Source organism: Symphalangus syndactylus, chromosome 10 (genome assembly GCF_028878055.3).
Source record: "Symphalangus syndactylus isolate Jambi chromosome 10, NHGRI_mSymSyn1-v2.1_pri, whole genome shotgun sequence".
In the NCBI taxonomy this organism is placed as follows: Eukaryota; Metazoa; Chordata; class Mammalia; order Primates; family Hylobatidae; genus Symphalangus; species Symphalangus syndactylus.
In genome coordinates, this window is record NC_072432.2 from 53,233,924 (window position 1) to 53,259,536 (window position 25,613).

The 25,613-nt window shown below is 36.0% G+C and overlaps 1 protein-coding gene across 11 annotated transcripts in view; it reads left to right on the forward strand.

Annotated features, from left to right (window-relative positions):
* Positions 1 to 25,613, forward strand: part of WDFY3 (WD repeat and FYVE domain containing 3) — a 303,634-nt gene that overhangs the window by 122,068 nt on the left and 155,953 nt on the right. For 10 of the 11 annotated variants that reach the window (XM_055297102.2, XM_055297104.2, XM_063611171.1 and 7 more), the window contains 6 exons: positions 1,067 to 1,190; positions 10,207 to 10,316; positions 14,378 to 14,539; positions 19,769 to 19,961; positions 22,171 to 22,357; positions 24,360 to 24,526. In XM_055297102.2, the coding sequence (XP_055153077.2) occupies positions 1,067 to 1,190; positions 10,207 to 10,316; positions 14,378 to 14,539; positions 19,769 to 19,961; positions 22,171 to 22,357; positions 24,360 to 24,526 (943 nt within the window). Of the gene's footprint in view, positions 1 to 1,066; positions 1,191 to 10,206; positions 10,317 to 14,377; positions 14,540 to 19,768; positions 19,962 to 22,170; positions 22,358 to 24,359; positions 24,527 to 25,613 lie in introns of those variants that run through there. The other variant, XM_055297109.2, reaches the window with a different exon arrangement.

Sequence of the window (25,613 nt, forward strand, 5' to 3'; positions counted from 1 at the left end):
TTTTAAAAATTATTTATTGTAGGCAGGGTATAGTGGCTCACGCCTGTAATCCCAGCACGTAGGGAGGCAGAGGCAGGAGGATAGCTTGAGCCCAGGAGTTCAAGACCTGTCTGGGCAATATAGTAAGACCCAGTTCTCAAAAAAAAAAAAAAAAAATAGATAAATAAAATTAAAAATAAGAATTATTTATTCTAAAGCTCATTTATTTTAAAATTTGTGTAAAAACAAGTTTATTTCATGACCCTCCCATTTATTTTCTCTTTTCTAGTTTTTTGGTAACAGCCTTGTTTTGTAAATTACTGTGATTAGAATGAAGAAATTCTGAGACATTAAATGAGTTTAGTGAATTCTGAGGTCAGCCTGGGATTTAGCAGTAGAGCTGCTTTTCACCATCCAATGTGCCTGTACTCCATCAAAAATCCTTTATAACTTTTCTCTAAATTCTCAAATTAGCTTTCCTCAGAAAAATGTTGGCCGGACGTGGTGGCTCACGCCTGTAATCCCAGCACTTTGGGAGGCTGAGGCAGGTGGATCACCAGAGGTCAGGAGTTCAAGACTAGCCAGGCCAACATGGTGAAACCCCATCTCTACTAAAAATACAAAAATTAGCCGGGCGTGACGGCATGCACCTGTAGTCCCAGCTACTTGGCAGGCTGAGGCAGGAGAATAGCTTGAACCCAGGAGGCAGAGGTTGCAGTGAGCCAAAATTGTGCCATTACACTCCAGCCTAGGTGACAAAGTGAGACTCCATCTCAAAAAAAAGAAAGAAAAGAAACATAATTTCTAACGTTTTTAGTGAGATTGATTCAAATTTTATCAATAATGTCTACAGGTCTTAGATTTCATTTATTTAATCATTTCTTTAACAAATTTATATGTAAAAGGAAATGTGGCTAGACATGTGATTTATTGAAAGAATTGTATTTTCAACATATTAAGATTCAAAGTAACTGTGTAGGTCGACTTTTCTGGACTTGATTTTCAAGTCATAACACACTTCAAAATTCACAAAATAAAAAGAAAAATTTGTCAGTGCTTCATTAACAATGTCTTTTCTTATCTACAGGTTTTTGGAAATGCTCCACCAAATACAATGACAGAAAAATTTTCTGATCTTCTGCAGTTCACAACACAAGTCTCACGACTAATGGTGACAGAAATTCGAAGGAGAGCATCAAACAAATCCACAGGTATTTTTACAGTAGCCAGCAAAAACTGATTTGTTTGAATGAACAGGCAGTTCTGTAAAAGTCCCATTAAAATTAAATGGAAAACAGACCTTGTTCTCAACACATTGAGTTCATTTACCCATTCCCTTTCCCTTTCTTAGAGTCACATTATTTTCCTGGTTTCAGCATCTTCAACTCTCGAGTAGTTCTGCTCAAGGCTACTCTGCCTGGACCACTACCACTTCCACCCTAACCCTTTAAAATACTGTTTCCCTTTGAACAAAATACAAATTTCTCAGCATGAAATTTAAGGCAAAGCTATCATCTGGTTGTTTTTTTTTTTTTTTTTTTTTTTTTTTAGCATACCCCGCTTCTATTGCTTGTTTTCTTTTCTGTATTTCAACGAAATCCAGCTGTCCGTAGTCTTCAAACATGTTTATACTCTTATTTTAATCATTTACTTAGAATGCTTCACTGAGGAAGGAGAATCTTTCCTCATTTCAATATGTCTAAATGTCAGCATGATTAAGTCATGCTTCCTTGATGAAATGCTTTTTGATTTCTTTAGGCAGATAAAAAATTTTTCTCTTCTGAACTACTGTTTTTCTTCTCAACCTCCTGGGTGGTCATTGTGCATGTGTCTTGATCTTCCCAGTAGACCATAAGCACTTAGGGGTCTCTGTGTCATCTGTAGTAGTTGCTCTCTAGGCCAGCTGCACAGCTGCCGTTTTAACATCACTGTTCACATTGTCCTGGGATGCCTTTTCATTTTTTTTGGGTGGATTCTGTTTCCTGAATCCCTTAAATTCCTGATTTTGGTAAAGCATATTTTCCAGCAGCTTTATAAAAAAGGATACAGGGGAGTTATCAGGGTTTTGTTCTGCTTGTTGTTTTAGACATACCACGAGTTAAACATTTTTTGACTATTGCTGTAGAAAATGGGTTCTTTTCTTTTCAGTAAGTAAAGTGATACCTTTAGCCTGACAACCTTTCAGCTGCCAGGACTTAGAACAAATTCCACTACATCATACAGCATGATTATTATAGAAAAGGAAACTTATTTAATACAAAACCAAGGGTCAATAAGAGACAAGAAGACACATGTCTACGACTCTCATGATCTCACAGATACATGTGCTGGGGAGATGTGCTGAATATGCAGCTGTGGTTTACATTTAAATGGAGAGAGACTTCCGTCTCCTCCTCTCCATCCCCCATTGTTATCCATTCCTAAAGGACAAGCTCAAGAGTAATCTTGTTAGTAAAGAGACATTTGAACTGCCTATGACTTAGGCCATTGAATACTTGTTAGATATTTATAGGAGTAGTTTGAGAATGCTAGCTGTGTAATCCAGGAGGTCCTCTTAGCAGAGATTAGAAGCTACCAATTGCTTGGGAAAGTTGACCATGGGTTGAGATGGTCAGTGGTGAGTGTCTTAGCTTTGTCCTTCCATGCAGCCCAGGATGAGCACTCAGGGTCATTTTGGAAAATCTTGCAGCTTGCATTATTATCAGTCCTCCTTTAAGTAAGTATCAAGTTCTATGTGGGAAATCATTTTGTCTCAGAATTTTAAATATTTTCTTTTATAATATAGGCTCTTACGTTGTTATTGAGAAATCGAAAGCTATGTAGATTCTTGATTTTTTTTTCCTCTGTGACCTATTTTTTTTTTCTAGAAGCTTTTAGGATCCTCTCTTTGTCCCTGCTTTTCTAAAATGTCATAATAACATGCCTTGTGGTAGACCTATTTTTATACATGTGCTGGGTACTCATTGAACTCTTTCAGTCTGGTTATTCATATCCTTTAATTTGGGCAAAGTTTCATGAATTGTTTAGTAATATCCTCCTCTGTTTTCTCCTTCTAGTTAGATGACCCTCTTAGACTGTTCCTCTCATTTTCTTATCTTTCTTCTCATTTTCTATCTTTGTGTTTTGACTACTTGCTAAGAGAACTCCTCAATTTTATCATTTATCTCTTCTATAGAGGTTCTTTTTTTATTTGTGACATTATATTTTTCTCATTTAAAAAAATATTTTTCATTTCTAAGTGTTCTTTCTTACTGGTTTCTATTATTTTGGGGCTGCATTTTCTTCTTATCTTTCTGAGTTTTTTTTCTTTCAGATTTTTGTCTCCATAAATAATCTGTTTCTTTTAGGTTTAATAAAAAGGTTTTGTTTATCAATTTGTTTTTGTCTTTGTCTTTTATGTTAGAGAATATCCGTACATGTCTCACCCTTGACCATCTGCTCTTACATAAGAACGGAGCATTAAAAAGCTTTTTAATTGTGTGTGAAGCTTGCAGCTGTGGGCTGCAACATAAGATGATCTTGCTAGGCTGTTTTTTTGGTGATCTTTTTCCTAAACTAAGCAGATACTCAGAGAGTTGTCCAGTCTCTGCTTGGAAGATATATGCCTGACTCAGCATTTTGGAAGCAAAGTAGGAGAAGGGTTTGGGGACCCTCAAGGTTTAGTATATAAGCTTTTATTTTACCTTTGTATGTCCACATGGTACCTTGTGCCCCTCAATCCGTACTCCCTCTCTTACTCTTTTCAGTGAACAAACAAACCTGTGGTCTAGTGCCCACGTAGTATTAGGGACCTTGGGTCTAACTGCTCTTGAACATATTTTCCACCAGTCCTTCTCTGTGTAGTTCCTTATTTACTTCTGCTTCCAAAGGTGCCTTGTGCCACCAGTTCCTGAGCCTCTCAGGGGTTCTTTGGTATTTGGGTTGCTTTTCCACTTTTCCTGAATTACTTCAAGATTCTAGGGTTTGCTCATCAGTAACCGTGAATCTCTCTGCTATTTTAATATCCAAAATTTCATTGCTTTCACTTATTCTGTTCTTGTTCTTAAAAGTTTATACCTTTTAAAAATCCTTTTACAAGCATTTTAATGGTTGTATTCATCCATTTTCACGGTACTGTAAGGAAATACCCATGCTGATGAAATTAGGTATCTCCATTCTTTCTTGAATGACATACTAGATTAGGAAAAAATTCCTAAAACTTATTTATACTTGTCTCTGTTACTATCTTTTTAAATACCTAATCTACATGTTTGTAGAAAGACATTTTGCTACACTGGAGATTTGTTTTCCTAACTCTCTTTATGATTTCACATCCACAGGGCAATTTTTTTTTTTTTTTTTTTTTTTTTTGAGTTGGAGCCTTGCTCTTTCGCCCAGACGGGAGTGCAATGGCGCTATCTCGGTTCACTGCAAGCTCTGCCTCCCGGGTTCACGCCATTCTCCTGCCTCAGCCTCCCGAGTAGCTGGGACTACAGGCACCCACCACCGTGCCCGGCTAATTTTTTGTGTTTTTAGTAGAGACGGGGTTTCACCATGTTAGCCAGGATGGTCTCGATCTCCAGACCTCGTGATCGGCCCACCTTGGCCTCCCAAAGTGCTGGGATTACAGGCGTGAGCCACCACGCCCGGCCTTCACAGGGCAATTTTTTAGATGTAATGAAAGATGTCTTAAATCGAGTAGAAGATGTCTCATTGTTAATTACAGTAAGAATTACACAAGTTTTTTTTTAACTTTTAAGTTTAAAATAATCGTAGACTCTTAGGAAATTACAAAAATAGTAGCTAGGATGGCCGGGCATGGTGGCTCACGCTTGTAATCCCAGCACTTTGGGAGGCCGAGGCGGGCGGATCACGAGGTCAGGAGATCGAGACCACGGTGAAACCCCGTCTCTACTAAAAATACAAAAAAATAATTAGCCGGGCGTGGTGGCGGGCACCTGTAGTACCAGCTACTCGGAGAGGCTGAGGCAGGAGAATGGCGTGAACCCGGGAGGCGGAGCTTGCAGTGAGCCGAGATCGCGCCACTGCACTCCAGCCTGGGTGACAGAGCGAGACTCCGTCTCAAAAAAAAAAAAAAAAAAAAAAAAATAGTAGCCAGGATCATGTGCCCTTCATCCACTTTTCCTCATTGATGACATCTTATTAATTAGCAATTTTTTAAGATACATTTTTTCATATTGTGTAATTTCACATGATTTTTAGTTTTAAGCTTGTGAAATTCATTAACCTTTGAATCCTATGATATTCAGTTTAGTTTGTGTGTTACTTCCTCATGAAAGATCTTTCCTAAGTACCCTATCTCAAATAGGTCTTCTGTCCTCTGTCCCCACATCCATTAGTATCTATTCAGTCACATTGTATGTTAACCTTCATAGCGTTGTTATCATCTGAAAGTATTTTCTTTATTTACTTATTTAATTTTATTGTCTGTTGTGTTCACCGTGTATTACTAGCACCTAAATTTTTACTGATTTTGGACATAGGATTTCTCTGCCCTTTTTTTTTTTTTTTTAAATGCTTTGAGAATCAGAGTAGAGTTAGAAGGGCCAGCCTTCCTGATTTTTAGGAGAGAAGAACATAATTCTGGAGTGTCTCCTCAGTCAGCCTTACCCTAGCTATGGGAATCCTTGTTTTTTTTCTTTCATTTTTAGTTTAGAACACTGGAAGATTCTTTTGGTCAGTGTTGTTATCAAAAATATATTCATGGAGACTTTGTGACCTATTGATTTTTCTAGTAAAAAGTTCTAGATTTTTCAGGGCCTAAGTATATCCTAAATCATCCAACTCTTAATATTTCATCTTTATTTTCTTATTTACTTATTTTTATTGTGGTTAAAAAAACACTTAATATGGGACCTATCCTCTTAACCAATTTTTAAGTGTGCAGTACAGACTGTTAACAATACGTACCATGCTGTACAGCAGATCTCTAGAACTTTTTGTGTCTTACATGACTGAAACTATACCCATTGAACAGCAACTCCTCATTTCCCCCTCCCCTCAGCCCCTGGCCACCATCCACCATTCTGCTTTCTTCTTCTGTAAGTTGGACTACTTTAGATACCTTGTATAACCTTTTATTTTACAGGAGGTTATCATTGAAAAGCATTTTGTCTTAATTTACATTCACATACATTTTCTACAAAAAAAAAAAACAGGTGAAGTGAACCTTTTATTATTCCTTTGAAGGTTGGCTATGTTCGTTGTTCACCAGAACAAGATTATTCTTCCAGTACCCCTCTGAATTTGCTATGGAAGACTTGTTATTTTGGGTGTTACCTAATCAGCACCCACAGATACAGCCGTTTTTATCAGATTACTTGAGATATGGGCTGTAGATATCTCAGTAGGAAACAAGCTTATGTGCAGTTCTGTTGTTTACATCTATCTGAAGTTTGTGAAAATGGAAACCTTTTAGGGAATATCAAGTTGCAAAATGGATACATGGATGATTTGTTATACATTTAGGTCAAGTCACAGTCTCCTTGTCTCCCTTAATTCTTTCTTGGTCCTTTGCCTCCATGTGGCTTTTCCTGGAAGTAAGTAGTGACTCAATTAATTTGACAAAAACATAATGTTGTGGTCAGATTGTATAGAGTGTGTATCTTAAGATTTTTCCCCATCTCTTCTGGTTAGCTCAGCCAGTTCTAATTCTGCTTAAGTTTAAGGGCACATGGTCAATTTATATCAGCAAAGCAGAAAATTCCTACCTGCATAAAGTACCTTAATAAACTAAAGTATCTTTAGTTTATTATTAATGTTTTTCTACATGCTAGGTGCCACTGTTAAACCTAGTAGTGCAATCCCCAATATGGGCAGCAATCCAGCAATGGAGAGGCTGGATGATGTTGACTCCAGTACTCTTGTGGTGGGATTAGTGGAATTTAGTGAATCCCCACTTAGACAACCCAGCCTTTTTTTTTAAACAGAAAAACAGTGTGCCCTGCTGTCCCCCAAGGATTTCAAAGCCACAACACCTTCAGGTAATTTCATTCCCAGGATGTGGTTATGTATTGTCAAATGAAAAGAAGCATGGAAGCTGTGAATTCTAATATTGTTTTTCTGACTAACTTGTGAAATTTTTTTTTTGGAGGGGGCGAAGGTGTTTAGGGCTTTGTGTCTTCATTAAATAAGTATAATAATATCATTAATGTGACTCACCATCATCGTGAAGTATAAATTTGAAAATGGCATACGCTTTGAATGGACTTTGCAAAGGAAAACTTGTATTTCACTTATTATTAACATGTTTTGCATTCTGGTTGTTCTGAATGCTAATTGAATTCATTTGTTTTCTCTCAGTGTAGGTTGAGAAATTGCATTTAAGGTTGTCTGCATTCTTTACTTATTTAATGTAATCCTGGGCTTTATTAACTTCATTTCTGTGTTTTTCATTCTAACTATATGTATTGAAATGCAGTGTGAAAGATAAAGCTTGAATCAAATGATTGACAACTCTAAAGATGGGTTAATATTAATATATTCTTTCATTAACTCTTAAAAACTTAAGTTAAATCATCGTTTATATTTGTATTTGTTAAATATTATTGAAATTAAAAGATCCGGTATGTTTCTAACTAGTAGTGGGCATTTTTTCCCCAAAGTTTTAAGAAACCATTTGATTTATGGAGGTTTTATTTAAAATTCCTTGCTAGTATACATAATTTTTTAAGATAGCACTAAATGCTATATACTTTTAAAATGAGCTGCTTACCTCATTTAAAATAAAAAGTGAGGCTGGGCACAGTAACTCACACCCAGGTACAAGTAATCCCAGTACTTTGGGAGACCACGACAGGAGGATCACTTGAATTCAGGAGTTTGAGACCAGCCTGGGCAACATAGCGATACTCTGTCTCTACAAAAAAATTTTGTTTTTATTAGCCAGGCATGGTGGTGCATACTGTTAGTCCCAGCTACATGGGGGACTGAGGCGGGAGGATTGCTTGAGTTGAGGAGATTGAGGCTGCAGTAAGCCGTGATCGTGCACTCCAGCCTGGACAATAGAGTGAGACCTTGTCTCAGAAAAATAATAAAGTAAAAAGTGGGAGATGCCTTTGAAATATTCTTAATGACACATATTGAAATTGGTAGGTGAAAATAAAATAGTTATTTTTTACAGTGGTACAGTTATGCTATTCTTTACAAAATAGTAAAATATATTTGTTATGTAAAGATAGTTTGTTTTGTCGATGGAGTTTGGAATCTCCCCGTATCATTCAACCTCAACCCTATCCAGATCTCTTTCACTGACTAGCTATGTGATTGTAGGCAAATTACTTATCTTCTGCATTTCTCAACTTACACTATTGTAAGGGATATATTAGTAGAAAATAACTCACAGAGTTCTTGTAAAGATTAAATGAGTTAAACCCACAAGTACTTAACACAATGCTTGATATATAGTTAAGACTCAATAAAAAGAATCTATTTTTAAAATTTTCATGCTAAAAAAAGTGTTCCCTCATATGGAAGTTTACCAAGATGAAACTTTGCCCAGCCCAGAATCATGTGTAAGTCTTGTATTCAGTTATCTAATAAAACACTTTTATTTTATGTTAAATTGAAGAAAAAATACATCTAAGATAACCTAAATCTTATTTTCTACTTTATACTTCTTTATGAAGTATGTTAAGTATACATTAGTTTTTTTGTTTTCCTTTGTTTTTGAGATGGAGTCTCTCTCTGTTGCCTAGGCTAGAGTGCAGTGGTGTGATCTCGGCTCACTGCACCCTCTGCCTCTGGGTTCAAGTAATTCTGCCTCAGTCTCCCAAGTAGCTGGAACTACAGGTGCCCACCACCACACTTGGCTAATTTTTTGTATTTTTAGTAGAGACGGGGTTTCACTGTGTTAGTAGCCAAGATGGCCTCGATCTCCTGACCTTGGTGGCGTGAGCCACCGCACCCAGCCAAGTATACATTAGTTTTTACCCAGTTAGTTCCTAGTGAACAAATTAGACTTACTTCCTTTTTTTTTTTGGTTTTTTTTTTTTGGTTTTTTTTTTTGAAATAGAGTCTCACTCCGTTTCCCAGGCTGGAGTGCAGTGGCGTGATCTTGGTTCACCGCAACCTCCACCTCCTAGGTACAAGCCATTCTCCTGCCTCAGCCTCCCAAGTAGCTGGGATTACAGGCTCATGACACCACACCCTCCTGATTTTTGTATTTTTAGTAGAGATGGGGTTTCTCCATGTTGGCCAGACTGGTCTCGAACTTCTGACCTCAGGTGATCTGCCCACCTTGGCCTCCCAAAGTGCTGGGATTACAGGTGTGAGCCACCATGCCCTGCCAAATTGGACTTCCTTTCTGACAATTTTAACTCCTATCATATATTACTATAAAAATTGGCAAACCATGCTGATGAAATTAGGTACATATTTAGAGACTTCTCCATTTACTCTTCTCTCTAATAAGAAATATAATCAACTAAATTTACTTTTGAAGATTCTTCCAAGTTTGCAGTTCTGTGATTGGCTGTCTTATGTATTTCACTGTTTCTCTCTTCCTGCTGTCAGCTGCTCAAGTTATTCCTCTGTGTATTACTTAGGAAACCTCTTAATTTTATTTCCCTCTCACTATTCTTCTCAGCCTTCCAGTCCGTCATACACATTACTACTAGATTAATAGTCTTAGTATAATCCTTTCATCATCTCCTTTGCTCAAGAAACTGCATTTGCTCCCTCTTGCCCAGAAAATCAAATACAGCCAGTAGCTTACCCTCCTTCATAATTAGGCATCTCTATTTTTTAAAGTCACTACTGTTGGTATTAGACTGCACTTCTCAACAGTGCTCTTCTATAATGTTAAAAAAGTGCTATCACAGTTCTTTGTCTTGATCTGTATGTGTCAGGCTCATTCCTCTAGCCACTCTTGTTTTATTGCTGTGCTCTTATTTTCTCTGCACCCTTAATCGCTCCCACTTCCTGGACAAACATGTACTTGTCTTCCAGGCAGTTTTAGCTCAAATTTCACCTCTTCCATGACTTTTTGATTAGCTCCTGTCATAACTTTCCCTGAAATATATAGGTTGGCTTTTACATTTCTGTATTAATGATATAAAGGTTTATGAATACCATTAAAACATTGCTATTTTTAAAGTTTTTCCATATGTAATAGTGCTGGTATAATTATGTGCTTAGTAAATTTTCGTTTCCTTGGTAGGTTTTAAAGAAGAACCTCTTTATATGTGACTTTTCCCCCGCTTAATGGCTTTTCCTTTGGTTTTACAGAGGCTGCAAGTCGGGCCATAGTTCAGTTCCTGGAGATCAATCAGAGTGAAGAAGCCAGTAGAGGCTGGATGCTTCTGACCACAATTAATCTGTTAGCTTCCTCTGGTCAGGTAAGTTCTTAGTTTTCATGTTTGATAACTCAGCGTCTTTATTTTATAGCCTCTCGTGATTTTATTATTAAATACATCATTATATCCAAATGAGATACTATGATAATCATTTGTATTCTTCTCTTTTAAAACATTATTTCATGCTTCTCATAACATCTCTGCGAGGAGTTTGATGTTCGATGCATTGTACTCATAAGGAAACGCATGGCTTAGAGCAGTGTTTTCCATCTCGATATGTTGTAACACACATAGGACATAACCATTTGTGGCTGGGCTCAGTGGCTCACACCTGTAATTGCAGCACTTTGAGAGGTCAAGGTGGGAAGATTGCTTGAGCCCAGAAATTTGAGACCAGTCTGGGCAACATAGAGAGACCCCAATCTCTTTAAAAAAAAAAAAAAAAAATTAGCCGAGCATGGTGACCTGCACCTGAAGTCCCAGCCGTTCAGAGGCTGAGGCAAGAGGATTACTTGAGCCTGGGAGGTTGAGGCTGCAGTGAGCCATAATCGCACCACTCCAGCCTGGGTGACAGTGAGACCCTGTCTCTAAAAAAAAATTTTTTTAATGATACCATTTGTAGAGCATTCTGGGCAAACAGATGGACTATTTCTGGCTGGTGGCAAGTAGCTCAGGAGCTCTGGGTCCTTCAGGCCCAGCCCAGCACTTTTGTCACCGATGTTAGGGAAACCGATGTTAGGCTCAGGAAGAATAAAAAAATCACTGTTTATCTAAGGTCACTCAGCTAATAAAGAACAAATGACATGGAAAATAGTTTTAAATTTTTATGGGAAATAAGGAAACTGACATTTTTAGGATAATATATATTTTCTTCTCATTTGATTTATTCTGGAGATTGCTTTTTATTTCCTCTAAATCAGCTGTAAGTATCTGTCATAAAATATGTTGCATGTGCTCATTAATGAGCTATTTGGATACCTGATTTTTGGCCTTTGATGTTTTGGGGATGAAAGAGATTAATTCAGCCTTCTAAAATCCAGAGTATAATTACCTACCAAAGTCAGTACCAGTCTTGGGAATGTCTTTTGTCTAAGTTACAGTGGACTTTCAGACACTCTCATCATGTAATAATGGACCTACTTAACTGTAACATAATTGTACCATGTGACTGGCCACAGCAGATACAGTGCATACGTCTTAGTAACCGTATCCTGAAACCTGTCAGTAACCCAAAGTAATTATCTCTTAGAATTTTCTCCTTGGAATGATCTGTTTTCTTTTTATTTGTTTTCTGTGTTTTTTCTCTCTTTTTTTTCTTTCGTTTTTTTGAGGTGGAGTCTTGCTCTGTCACCCAGCCTGGAGTGGAGTGCAATGGTGCGACCTCAGCTCACTGCAACCTCTGCCTCCCAGATTCAAGCGACTCTCTTGCCTCGGCCTCCCGAGTAGCTGGGATTACAGGCGTGCGCCACCACGCCCAGCTAATTTTTGTATTTTTAGTAGAGACTGGGTTTCACCATGTTGGCCAGGCTGGTCCCGAACTCCTGACCTCAGGTGATCCACCTGCCTTGGCCTCCCAAAGTGCTGGGATTATAGGCATGAGCCACACCGTGCCTGGCCCTCTTTTTTTTTTTTAAACTCAGGGAATTAGTGTAACCAACCTGTCCTGGTGTTCCTGGGATTTTCCAGGTTTTAGCATAGGAAGGCCCGCATCTCAGGATACTTCACGGTCTCAGGCAAATTGAGAGGGTTGGTTATTCTAAGTAATCTTCAAATGGTCCCAGAGTAGACCATTGTTTTCATGTATCTGACTCTACTGGATGAATAACAAAATCTCAATTCTGTTTGCTGTTGATGGTAGCTATAAATGTCTGTATGTTACTATACCAAAATTTGGTTTAGAATAGCATATCTTTATTTGCTATTAAAACTTTATATAATTTAAATATTTACTATTGATATTTAATATAAGTAATATTAACTTTTAATGCAGTTTTCTACATTTATTCATATTTTCTATAAAAACCTAATCACTTAATTACAAGTTTAGATGCCAAGTTGTACTTTAAATCTATCTACAATAAATGAAAATGAAACATCATACCACTTTGCTTACTGGCGAGCTAAAGCTAGTAATAATCTATCTGGAAATAGATACATTTAAAAAGCAAATTCAGTGTTATGTTTGGAGCTACCTTTTTTGAGTGCCATTTTCTGCTGGTAGCAGCGATACACAGAGATGACCAAAACATGGTCCTGACTCAATGCGTAGATGTAAGAGATGAAGCAGAAAAAGATAATACCATAATATTTAATAATGGGGCATATATAGTGCTATTGAAAATAGAAATGTGAGAGTTAAACATTTTGAAAGTGAGGGTAGAAGGAAAGATGAGGAGTTCAGTAAACTTGGAGACATAGCAGATGTTTAAACTGAACTTTAAATGTATGGTAACATAAGTGTTAAGAAATCATTGTAGATGAATAGAACAAAAGGTTTAGAGTATTTGAGACAAGAAATGGTATGTTGGGTATGTAGAAAGGGGCCACATCTTGCCAGGGATAGTCTTGAAGCTTTCTCTTCATCACCCTGCTACTGCATTAGTTCCGGCCCCATCTCTCATGTGGTTTAGGGGGTTAGTTTCCCAGTTACCCTTTCCTTCTGGCTCTCTATATTTAATTTATGATCTGTATTACCACCAGCTAATTTTCTGAAATCTAGCTCTTTTACTTTTTGTTTGTAACATTTCACTGGGTCATCACTGCCAAGAAAATAAAATGTGAGACTATTTTCATAAGTCATTGAGCATACACACTTTGTAGGCCACTTAACCAGCTGTCTGACCTAAAGCAGGGTATGTAAGTGATGAACCTCAGTTGCTTCATCTGTGAAATAAGGATCATTTTACAAATGAAGTCATGGGGTTGACTTAAGGAATAGGTGAGATGATGTATGTAAAGTGCTTATTAGCCTTATGCCTCTTACATAGTAAACAGTAATTCAAGGTTAGCCATTATTATTGTGGCTCTTCAGGAGTCAGCATTTTCAGACTCAGTGTTTCTTCAAAAATACTGTACCATATGGCCTAACCTCCTATGTATCTTCCAGGTGATCTTTCCCTTTTTATTTTAATTCCTTATACTTTTTAATGCCATTCCTGGCAGTGTTAGGCAATCCCTTTTATATTAGCCTGTATATACTACCATTGTTAGACTGAAATCTTAAGAGATTAAGTCATAGTTACTTAGGACTCTAATAATTCCAGTTGACTGTGGTCTTTTGAAGGACAGAGATGCTTCGTCTTTGCATGCCCAGCTCCCATCACACAGCCTGACATTCCCTGGACACTCAATAAATGTTTTATGAGAAAGTAAACTAACTAATCAACAGATGATGCCAGTCTCTTGATCTCTAGTGCAGTTAAACTTTTTGTTCCAAACTGCACCATGGAAAATTTTGATAAATATTATACCATACTTAACAGTGTTGAAATATGTACTGTAAGAAGGTCTAGAGTTTCTCTTCTGGATATCTTTGAAAATAATATAGAGATGTATTTGTGTCAGTGATGGCTTTATCACTCAAGTGTCTTTCCAGCCTCAAAAATCTACAATAAGAATAAAGATAAAAATAATAGTAAAGCAACAATGAATATACAATTTAGTGCTTAATGTATCTTTGTATGTATTATCTTACATAACTCTCATGTTAGCCATTAGAAGGGTGTATCATTCTATCTATTTTTATAAGAAAGGAAAGTGAATCTCAGGAGAATTAAGTAGTTTGCTGAAGTTCGTAGTTCTTAAGTGTCTGTTTTTCTAAATTCTAAAGATTATGCTTCCAAAACATGCTGCTTTTTAATAAATAAATATTACATTTAATTGATAATTTACTATATAACAAACTCAATCTCACTGTTTGATTAAAGCAAAATTGTTCAGATGCACAGTTGTATGTTTCTTCACTTGGAGTCATTTTTAAATTATTACATGCATTTAAAAAGTTACCTTGATATGTAATTTTTGGGTTAACATTTATGAATTATTTAGCTGTACCAATTATAGTTGTGTCTATCTATTCACTTATTTATTGGTTTGTTTTCCAGAAAACCGTGGACTGCATGACAACAATGTCAGTGCCTTCCACCCTGGTTAAATGTTTATATCTGTTTTTTGACCTTCCACATGTGCCTGAGGCAGTTGGAGGTGCACAGAATGAGCTACCTCTAGCAGAACGTCGAGGACTACTCCAGAAAGTTTTTGTACAGGTATGAAAGGTGCTATTTGCCTACCTCCACCCTATTTAAAGGGAAGTGGGTGTACTTCCTAAATAGATGTTTTACATATTCCATTTTTAACTCATATTTCATTGTATTTATGATAGTATGACTTTATCTCATATAATCACATTTTTTGAATCTGCAGAAATAATATTGAAATATTCTTTTCAGGAATATTTGAGTGAGGCATTAGCAAGTTTGTTTCTCTGAACAGATCCAGCCATTGAGATTACTTTTGCTATGTCGGAATGTCTCTAAATGAACTAAGCAAGGAAAACTTGAAAATGATATAAAGATTTGGATAATATTTCTTATAATGTCTCAAAATTCTATCTAGTTGCTGTTTATATACAGGAAGTCCCTAGCCTATAAATATTTCACTTGTAAAGACCGTTTACTTTGGTGGTGGCTGCCTCCTCCTCTGCCCTGCCTGTAAAGCTCTTCTTTCCCACTGTTAGCACTGTTCTTTTAATAGCATTGTGGGTTAACAAATGTGTGATAGACCTTTATTAGCTAGCCCAGGAATATAGTTATCATGTATGATATCCTTTCTTGGCAGAAAATTGTCAAAACAAGCAAACAAACATATAGAATATAATCTGCCCATTGGTCTAATACAGTATTAAAAAAACGACATTTGACACAAAAAGACAAATACTGCATGATTCCAATTATATGATATATCTAAAGTAGTCGTACAGGTAGAACAGAAAGTGTAATACTGGTGGCTAGGATCTAAGGGAAAGAAGAAAAGGGAATTATTTTTCTATAGGAATAGAGTTTCAGTTTTGCAAGATGAAGTTCTGTTGCACAACAGTGTACGTATAGTTAACACTGCTGTACCACACTCTTAAAACAGTTAAGATGGTAAATTTTACATGTTTTTTTAACCCATTCAACAGTTAAAAACATGTTTAGATCTAGTTCTCTAAAGCTAAGTCATCTAAAATGCAGATTTCGCACCTTTAAAATGAAAATGATATCTACCTAAAAGGTTTTTTGAGGCTTAAATGACATAATATGTAAAGGTACGGTTTTCAGCTTAGCACATAGTAGATAGGAAGGAGAAGTAACTGTAATTACTGCCACTGCCACCATCACCACCATCGAGAGTAGGAAGAGAATAGAGAGAACAGTGGATTGGGGTAGAAAAGATAGAGCTGTATAGAGTAATGGTTGCAGGCTCACCTCATGTCACTGGGTTCTTTACTGTAAGAATGACTCTGTTTGGTAGAGCTGCTAGTGATGAAAGGACAGGAGAGAGTGAGACCAAGACAATTTTAGAAAGTAAAAGAATGGGATTATCAAGTAAAATACTAAATCAATATATTTATTGAACACTTGATCTGTTAGATACTTTTGTGCTTGTGGTTAACATTTCTCATCTCATATCTCAATTTGCAAGATAACCCTACGACTTCAGAGCTTTCGTTTTTCCCCAAAATGATTACGTAAGCAAATGGCAGGAATAGGATTAGAACTCAGATCTATCTGATTCCTGAATTAGATTTGCTGAGAAAAGCAATGGGAATAAATGAAGGAGTAAATCGCATAGGAATTATAGCTGCTTGAAGATATTGCTGATGAATGTAGTGGGTTAATCTTTGCTGATTAGAATAGCAGCCTCATTTCAATAAACCCCTTTTAAGGAACTAGGTAAGCATAGCAAAGTTTTTTAAAAAAATTATTTCTATTTGAAAACCAGGTGCTGACTTTCAGTCATGTGGGAGTCACTTTAGCATACTGAAGTCATTGAATATTAAGGCCAAAAGGGACTCAAAAGATAATTTAAATTAAACTCCTCATTTACAGTTGTGGAAACTAATATTCCGGTTTATGATCCATAGTAGGCGAGTGACAGTGATAAAAACCTAGCTCTCCCAACTCCTAGTTCACTGCTGCTTTTAGTGTATCACTTTCTTTGTTTTAGTTCCTCATCGCAGGCTGTTTTAATCATTGTGTCTAGGAAACCAATTGGCACAAACTTATTAAATGTTTTAAAATAGATGAAATCCCTACATTTGTATTATGTGACAGATGGTTTCCTGGGACTTTAGCATTTGGTAATGCTTCATGCAGGCATTCAGTTTTTTTGTTGTTGTTGATGTGGCCAGTTATTGCTCTGCCACACTTGGTTGGACTTTTGTAACAGAGTTCTTACAAATATAAGTGGTTAGTGTAGAGGCAGAAGAGGAATGAGAAATTTTTTTTGGAGAGAATCTTGCTCTGTGTCCCAGGCTGGAGTGTGGTGGAGCGATCTTGGCTCACTGCAGCCTCTGCCTCTTAGAGGTTCAAGTGATTTTCGTGCCTCAGCCACCCAAGTAGCTGGAATTACAAGCTGTGCCACCATGCCTGGCTAGTTTTTTTTTTTGTTTTTAGTAGAGATGAGGTTTCACCATGTTGGCCAGGTTGGTCTTGAACTCCTGGGCTCAAGTGATCCTCCCGCCTCAGCCTCTCAAAGTGCTGGGATTACAGGCGTGAGCCACCACGCCCAGCCAGGAATGAAAAATTGACTCTACAGTTTTCTGTTCTGTAAAAATGAAAGGATCGTACTAGATTATTTGTAAGAATCTTTCTGCCTATAAAGATGAACCAGTTATCTTACAAGTCAACAAATTCAAGAAATCCTTGCATCCAGTTTGAGAACAGTGATTTGATTTGTAAAAAAGTATTTTATTATTTATGGGTTTGTTTTCTATGTACCAAACTGGAAAACTGGCATTTGTCTCGCTAATCACATAAGGCAGTGTCAGAACCAACAACAACTATAATCAGTAATACACCCCTCTGAGAATATACTTTTTTGTTGCATTTAACTGTCTGTATTCACATATGGTAAAAGATGATGACATATTACACATACTAATGGACATTTGGTATCCAGCAGTTTCTCCAGGCATTTGGTGGGAAGGGTACCATATTTACTGATTTTATAAATATTTTATTGTTTTTATGAATTCTTAAACCTTTTTTCCTTTCTGATACTTGGCAGCTATGAATTAGAAAGCTTTTATATCTAAGCAAGTTTTTGCATTTGAAGGAAAAGGAAGACGTAGTTTTCTCAGATAAAATGTGATATTTCAACTACCTCTCTCTGTTGAGCTTCGCTTCCCTTCTCTTCTCTTCTCTTCTCTTCTCTTCTCTTCTCTTCTCTTCTCTTCTCTTCTCTTCTCTTCTTTTTTGAGACAAGGTCTCACTCTGTCATCTAGACTGAAGTGCAGTGGCATGATCACAGCTCACTGCAGCCTCGACCTCCCGAGCTCAGGTGATCCTCTCATTTCAGCCTCCTGAGTAGCTTGCCACCATGCCTAGCTAATTTTTTGTAGAGATGGAGTTTTACCATGTTGCCCAGGCTGGACTCAAGTATTATCTGCCTACCTTGGGCCTCCCAAAGTGCTAGGATTACAGGCGTGAGCCACCACACCTGGCTGCTATTTTCCACTGATGCTGAAATACCAAAATTTCATGAAGCACTCTTTTTCAAGAGAATAAAATGATGTCATAAGTTATAGTTATTTCATTCATATTATATATTTTAAAAAATATTTAGATGAGAAAATTTAGCAAAGAGGAGAAAAGTTAATTTTTCCTAACCTGAACTGGTATTAGAAGGAAGAGCCCATTGAGGGCAGAAACCATTGCTGAATTCCCAAGTGGCAGGCTCTTAATGATGTGTGCTCTTGTGTAGTGTGTATTCTGCAAATCACAGTTAAAGAATAAGTTCTCATTCCAGTACTTAAGAAGTCTTGAGTCTTCTTTGAAAGCCAGACTTTAGGTTTTTGGCAACTAGATTTAAAATACTCTGAAATGAAGATTATTTATATTATTCTAATATCCTCTATTACTTGTATAGAAAATTGAAACAATTTCAAAGTATCTTTGCTTTTAAAGATCTATTTTTACTTCCTTTTTTTCTAAAACTGTCCTTTTTAGAGAAGAAAATTACATTTTGCCTGTAGCAAACTAAAAATTAAAGAACTAAGTTACAAAAATAAAATGTTGACTTGGAAAAGCAATGCTGTTTTATCTTGTTTCAAGCCAAGGTATGCAAAAATATTAGGTTGAAGAGAGGATAGTAAATGTTTTTTAAAAAATAAGCTGATACAAGTAGGACTAGTTTACTGTCATAACATGATCAGCCATTTATTTACTTACATACATTTATGGTTTTTTAACTTTCATTATTAATTTTAATTGACAAATAATAATTGCACATATTTATAGGTCACAGTGTAATAATTTTTATGTATACAATGTGTAATGATCAAATCAAGGGTAACTAGCATATATATATCCATCACCTCAAACATTTATTATTTCTTTGCATTGGGAGCATTTAAAATTCATTCTTCTAGCTATTTAAAAATATACAATAAATTGTTTTTTTAATAATATTCACGCTATAGTGCTATAGAACACTAGAACTTACTCCCAACTGTACTTCAGTATCCCTTAACCAGCCTTTAGCTTGCCCCACTTGCCTTCCCTTATCCACCCTTGGTAACCAAAATTCTACTGTTTACTTTCATGAGATCAACTTTTTAAACTTCTACATATGAATGAAAGCATTCAATATTCATCTTTCTGTGCCTGGGTTATTTTCCTTAACATAATGTCCTCCAAGCTTATCCACGTTGCCTTTAGTGACAAAATTTCATTCTTTTTTATGGCTGAATAGTATTAGATTGTATATATATTCCATGTTTTCTTTATCCATTCATCTGTTGGATACTTCGGTTGATTCTAAATTTTGGCTATCGGGAATAGTGCTGCAGTAAGTAAACATGGAAGTGCAGCTATCTCTTTGACATACCAATTTCATTTCCTTTGGATATATACCCCCAGTAGTGGGATTGCTAGATCATATGGTAGTTCTATTTTTACTTTTCTGAGGATCCTCCATACTGTTTTTCATAATGGCTGTACTAATTTACATTCTCACCAACAGCATATAGGAGTTCCCCTTTCTCTACTTCCTTACCAGCATCTGTTCTTTTTTATCTTTGATAATAGCCCTTCTAACTGGCTTGAGGTAATACGTTATTGTGGTTTTAATTTTCATTTCCCTGATGATTAGTGATGTTGAGCATTTTTTCATATACCTGTTGGCCATTTCTGTGTCTTCTTTTGAGAGCAGTCCATTCAGCTCATTTGCCCATTTTTAAATCAGATTATTTGATTTTTGCTTATACACTCTTGTTTTGTTTTATGTTTTAGATCTTAGTGAAACTGTGCAGTTTTGTTTCCCCTGCGGAGGAGCTGGCTCAGAAAGATGATCTCCAGCTTCTATTCAGTGCAATAACCTCTTGGTGCCCTCCCTATAACCTGCCTTGGAGAAAGAGTGCTGGAGAAGTCCTCATGACCATATCTCGTCATGGTCTTAGTGTCAATGTAGTGAAGTATATTCATGGTGAATATCTCTTTATATATTTAAGTGTTCTAAATTTCTTCCACTTTTCTTCATTTAATAATAGATTTATTTTTATCTTTCAGTATTCTAAACTTGTTCTTTAAAATAAAAAATAAATTTGCCAAGAGAAAAGAAAATATTTTTTTCATCTGTGGGGCATTCCAAATGTAAAACATTCTCCTCATAAGTTCTGAACAATAGATATTTCTTTTTTTTTTTTTTTTAGATAGAGTCTCACTCTGTCACCCAGGCTGGAGTGCAGTGGCGCGATCTTGGCTCACTGCAACCTCCACCTCCCGGGTTCAAGCAATTCTCTGCCCTAGCCTCCTGAGTAGCTGGGATTACAGGTGCACACCACCATACCCGGCTGATTTTTGTATTTTTAGTAGAGACAGGGTTTCACCATCTTGGCCAGGCTGGTCTTGGACTCCTGACCTCGTGATCTACCCTCCTCGGCCTCCCAAAGTGCTGAGATTACAGGCGTCAGCCACTGCGCCTGCCCAACAATGGATATTTCTAAAAGTTAAAAAAATTTCATTGTTGTGTAAATTCAGTCATAATGTAATGAAAGTTCTATGTCACAGCCTATTCTTCTCTCTTCTTTTATTGAATAAAAAAGAGAAGTTTTTTTGATATCCTGTAACCAGTCTTTCTGAAGATATTGCATAAGTTGCTAGGTAATAATCTGTCTTATGCAGCATAGATGGAATTGGGTGGATTCTTTATCAGCAATAAGAAGACACTCGGTTTAAAGTATATGTAATATTCAGCTATCTTTTAAAATGTCTGTATAGGAGACAGTTGCCTTAGCATCTCAAGCAATCTACTTATTTGTAATATACACAGATGCTCCTCGATTTATGATGGGATTATGTCCCAATAAACCCATCATAATTTGAAAATAGTGTAAGTCGAAAACGCATTTAATACACTTAACCTACCGAACATCATAACTTAGCCTAGCCTACCCTGAAAGTAGCTAGAACACTTATGTTAGCCTGTAGTTGGGTAAGATCATCTAACACAAAATCAACTTTATAATAAAGTATTAAATATCTCATGTAATGTGCTGAATACTGTTCTGAAAGTGGAAAACAATGCTTATATGGGTACATAAAGTACAGTTTCTATTGAATACATGTTGCTTTCACACCATCATAAAATAGAAAAATCTTAAGTCAAATCATCAAATTGAGAACTACCTGATATTATTGTCCTGAAACTCCTTCAAAATAATTAATACACCAGTTTGTTCACTTACATTTATTAAGTGATATATATGAAAGCTAGTACCTAATATATGAGTCAGTTATTAAATACGTATTTCCTCCCATTCCTCTGTTAAATCTTAGCTTTTGTTACGTAACAGTGAGTTTCTTTATACAAATACATATCACCAAAGATAAGAAAGTGAAAGTCTTCCTTGAAATGCTACAAATCCTCAGAGTCAGGGATAAGATATAACTGTGTTTTAAACTAGTAATATATTATACAAATAAAATTTTAAAAATTGTATTTCCTAAAGTATTTCTGTATCTCATTGGTCTGTAGTCTCACTAATTTATTTATTTATTCTTTTTTTTTTTTTTTGAGACAGTCTCGCTCTGTCACCCAGGCTGGAGTGCAGTGCAGTGGCGTGATCTTGGCTTACTGAAATCTCTGCCTCCTGGGTTCAAGTGATTCTCCTACCTCAGCCTCCCGAGTAGCTGGGACTACAGGCGCGTGCCATCACACCCAGCTAATTTTTGTATTTTTAGTAGAGACAGGGTTTCAGCATGTTAGCCAGGCTATATATTCTCTCTAACTTAAAGTTTTAACTAATTACTAGATTTTTCTTCTTAAACTTAGAAGTTTTTTTTTTTGCTTTTTTCATCTGGTTACTATATCAATATAAAAGATCAAAAATATCGTTTGGCAGTGGCCATTTATTTAATGATAAAACATCAAAATATGTGAAAAAATTACACGTACATACATGTCAACTGTTTTTCAACACATTTCTGTATTATCCTTTGTTTACTACCTAGAGGCAGTGCTTTGCCAATGCATATGATTCTTATATTGACTTTTAGAATGTGCTACGTTTATCTCATAGTATTTTACAGATATGTTAAAATTTAATGTTTCATTAAACAACAGTTAACAATTAAAAAATTTTTAAGCAATTGTCAGGAATAATGCATATTTATTTAATTATCTATTCTTACAGAGAAAGAGTGTTTATCTACATGTGTTCAGAATATGCAGCAATCAGATGACCTGTCTCCCCTAGAAATTGTTGAAATGTTTGCTGGGCTTTCTTGTTTCCTCAAAGATTCCAGCGATGTTTCCCAAACACTTCTGGATGATTTTCGGATATGGCAAGGATATAATTTTCTTTGTGATCTCTTGCTTAGGTAAGACTGCTCAATTTAAGAATGTATTTTAAATGTCTACTCAGTCTTTTTTATCAAAGAAAACAATGTGATTTGGGGTTATAGGAAAAGCAAATTAAGGAAACACTTATTTAATGTATACCTGGCTTTACTCCCTTCTTTTTCTGGTGCGATCACAGCTCACTGTAGCTTTGTATTCCTGGGCTCAAATGGTCCTCCCACCTCAGCCTCCCAAGTAGCTAGGACTACAGGCATGTACCACCACACCCAGCTAATTTTTAAACATTTTCCATAGAAACAGGATCTTGCTGTGTTGCCCAGGCTGGTCTCAAACTCTTGGCCTCAAGCAATCCTTCGGCCTCCCAAAGTTCTGAGATTACAGTCATGAGCCACCACACCTGGCCTACTCCCTTCTTTTTATTCCTGTTCTGCCAACAGAGTGGAAAAGTGAATTTAGAGTTAAATTGCCAAATGCAGGCCACAAACATGATGAAGTCAGAGGTTAGATACGAAGTATAAATCTGCTCTTTAGTAGCTGAGGGAGAAGAATTTAGATAAACTAATTAATATCTTAAAGTATAAACTCTTAATTATATTTTTGGTTCTTTATTTTGTAGTACTTCTAGTCTTTTTATTAATGTACTTAATTATGTAGAGGGAATAAAACCTTACAATTGTGTATATGAAACAAATTAATAATTTCAAAATGTGTTACTAAACCCCTTTTCCATTTCAAATGGTTCGTGCACATACTTAGAAAGTGGCTGGTTACAGATTTTCTTAAGAAGAAGATAGTCACCATTTTTTAGCAGCTATTCCTGGGCCATTATTTTTAAATCATTTGATCTGTTATAAGACACCACTGTTTTGTAAACTTACTTGTCTCCCTCCCTTCCTTCCTCCCTTCCTCCTTCCCTCCCTCTGGGGTCTCATTATGTTCCCAGGCTGGAGTGCAGTGGCATAATCATAGCTCGCTATAATTTTTAACTCAAGAGATCCTCCTATCTCAGTTTCCTAAGTAGCTACACCCAGCTATATTTTGTTTTACTTATTTTTTTTGTAGAGCCTATGTTGCCCAGGCTGGTGCCAAACTCTAGCCTCAAGCAGTCCTCCTGCCTTAGCCTCCCAAAGCACCAGGATTATAGGTGTGAGCCACCATGCCTGGCCAGAACTTGTTATTTCTAACACCAATTTAACCTAGTTGCTGCTAGTTGATATTAGATAACCCCTAAGAATATCGTTTTGCATATATATGCAAATTTATAAATACGTATGAAAGTTGATGAAATAACCACTTCACATTACTAGAGGGGTATTAATTGATTCATCCTTTGAGAACGTAGGTTGGCAAGATATTAAGAGCCTTAAAAATGTTGGTAATCTGATACAATAATTTTATTTATGTTTATTGATCCTAAAGATATAATCCAAAATGTAGACAAGATTTTATTTATTAGTGCTTCTGTATTTTGCCAGCTGTTGCACCTCTCATTCTCCAAATGTGTGGTTGGCTCTGCATGGCCCCTGAAAGCTTACCTGTGAAAGCTTACACTAATGTGTGGAAGTACACATACAGCACTAGTAAAGGAAAAAAATAGGTTACAACATTCTGTATATAGTATGAGAATAAATATTGTAAAAACTGAACTTTTCATATTAAAAAGATAAGCTTAAGAAATATATAAGAATGTTAAATGTGTTTGTGAGGCTAATCATACTTTTTCTTCTTTCCTACTTTTTGGCATTCTCCAAGTTTATTTTAATGAGAATAATTACTTCTTTTAAGGGGAAATACCCAATAAATCTTTTTTTTTTTTTTAAAGATATTTGTTGCAACCCATTTTGTGTTCTCAGTAAAGCCGTGGTTGAAAGATAATTCCCTAATGATCCCAGTGTTCTTTCAGTACTTCCCGGAGTACTTTATACTTTTATTTACTGCATATAAAATTGAAAAATACTTCCTGTGTTAAATCTGAGAACACAACCAAAGAGAAAAAATACTTTCTAAATCATACTTTTCTAGATTGGAACAAGCAAAAGAGGCAGAATCCAAAGATGCCTTGAAAGATCTGGTTAATCTGATAACTTCCCTAACAACATATGGTGTCAGTGAACTAAAACCAGCTGGTATTACCACAGGAGCACCCTTTTTATTGCCTGGATTTGCAGTACCTCAGCCTGCAGGCAAAGGTGAGTCTTGTTTTTTCCCTTATGTGCTACTGAGAGAAATAGAGAAAGAATGAATTTGTCTTATTTTGGTATATTACTTTTTGTTTATGTTATATGTATAAAAGTAATATATTGTTTCCCTTAAGGCTTTTTTTTTAAATGGTTTAAGTCTGTTTAAGTATTTCTTAAGTAATAATCTTTAATCTAGCAGATCAAATACTTGAAAATACTGTTATAAAAATATCATAAAATCAAACAAGGAGATTTATATTACAGTATTTTTTAACATTCAAACAATTTAATCAAAACATGCTTCTTTTGAAGGTTGGCACTTCGTGCATTTCTACTTTACATGGATAGAACTCAATTTTCAGTCTAATCTCTGTAGCTATTGAGATATACAATCATCCCTCAGTATCTGTGGGGGATTGGTTCCAGGACCCCCCGCTGATACCAAACTCCATAGATACTCAAGTCCCTGATATAAAATGGTATAGTATTTGCATATAACCTACACATGTCTTCCCATATACTTTAAATAAATAATCTCTAGATTACTTATACTACCAAATACAATGTAAATGCTATGTACTTATTTTGCCGTATTGTTTAGGAAATAATGACAAGGAAAAACTCTGTACATGTTCAGTACCGATGCAACCACACCTTTTTTTTTCTTTAATACTTTTCATCTGTGATTGATTGAATCCACAGATGCAGAACCCATGGATACAGGGGCTGACTGTGGACGCATGAAGTATAACTGCTTGTATTTTATTTAAAACTAAGCAAAATCTAAGTACAGAGGTTACATTATTTCATTCAGGTCAGAGGATAAATTTTTATAGTCTAGATTTCCAAACATTTGGATCCTAATAATATTTAATTACGTACTTATGCAAGCTAGTTTTATTATGTATTTTTCAAAAAATGCACAGTAATCATTTCAAAGTAACCTGAGCCTGGAGGCCTCTAACAGTTTTTATTCACATGACTGTCACTTACTAATTATTCAGTAGGATCATGATATTTCCATTTAAAATTTAACCAGCCAATAAATACAAACATGTCTGGTTATTTAAATTTATAATACATATGTTATGTATTA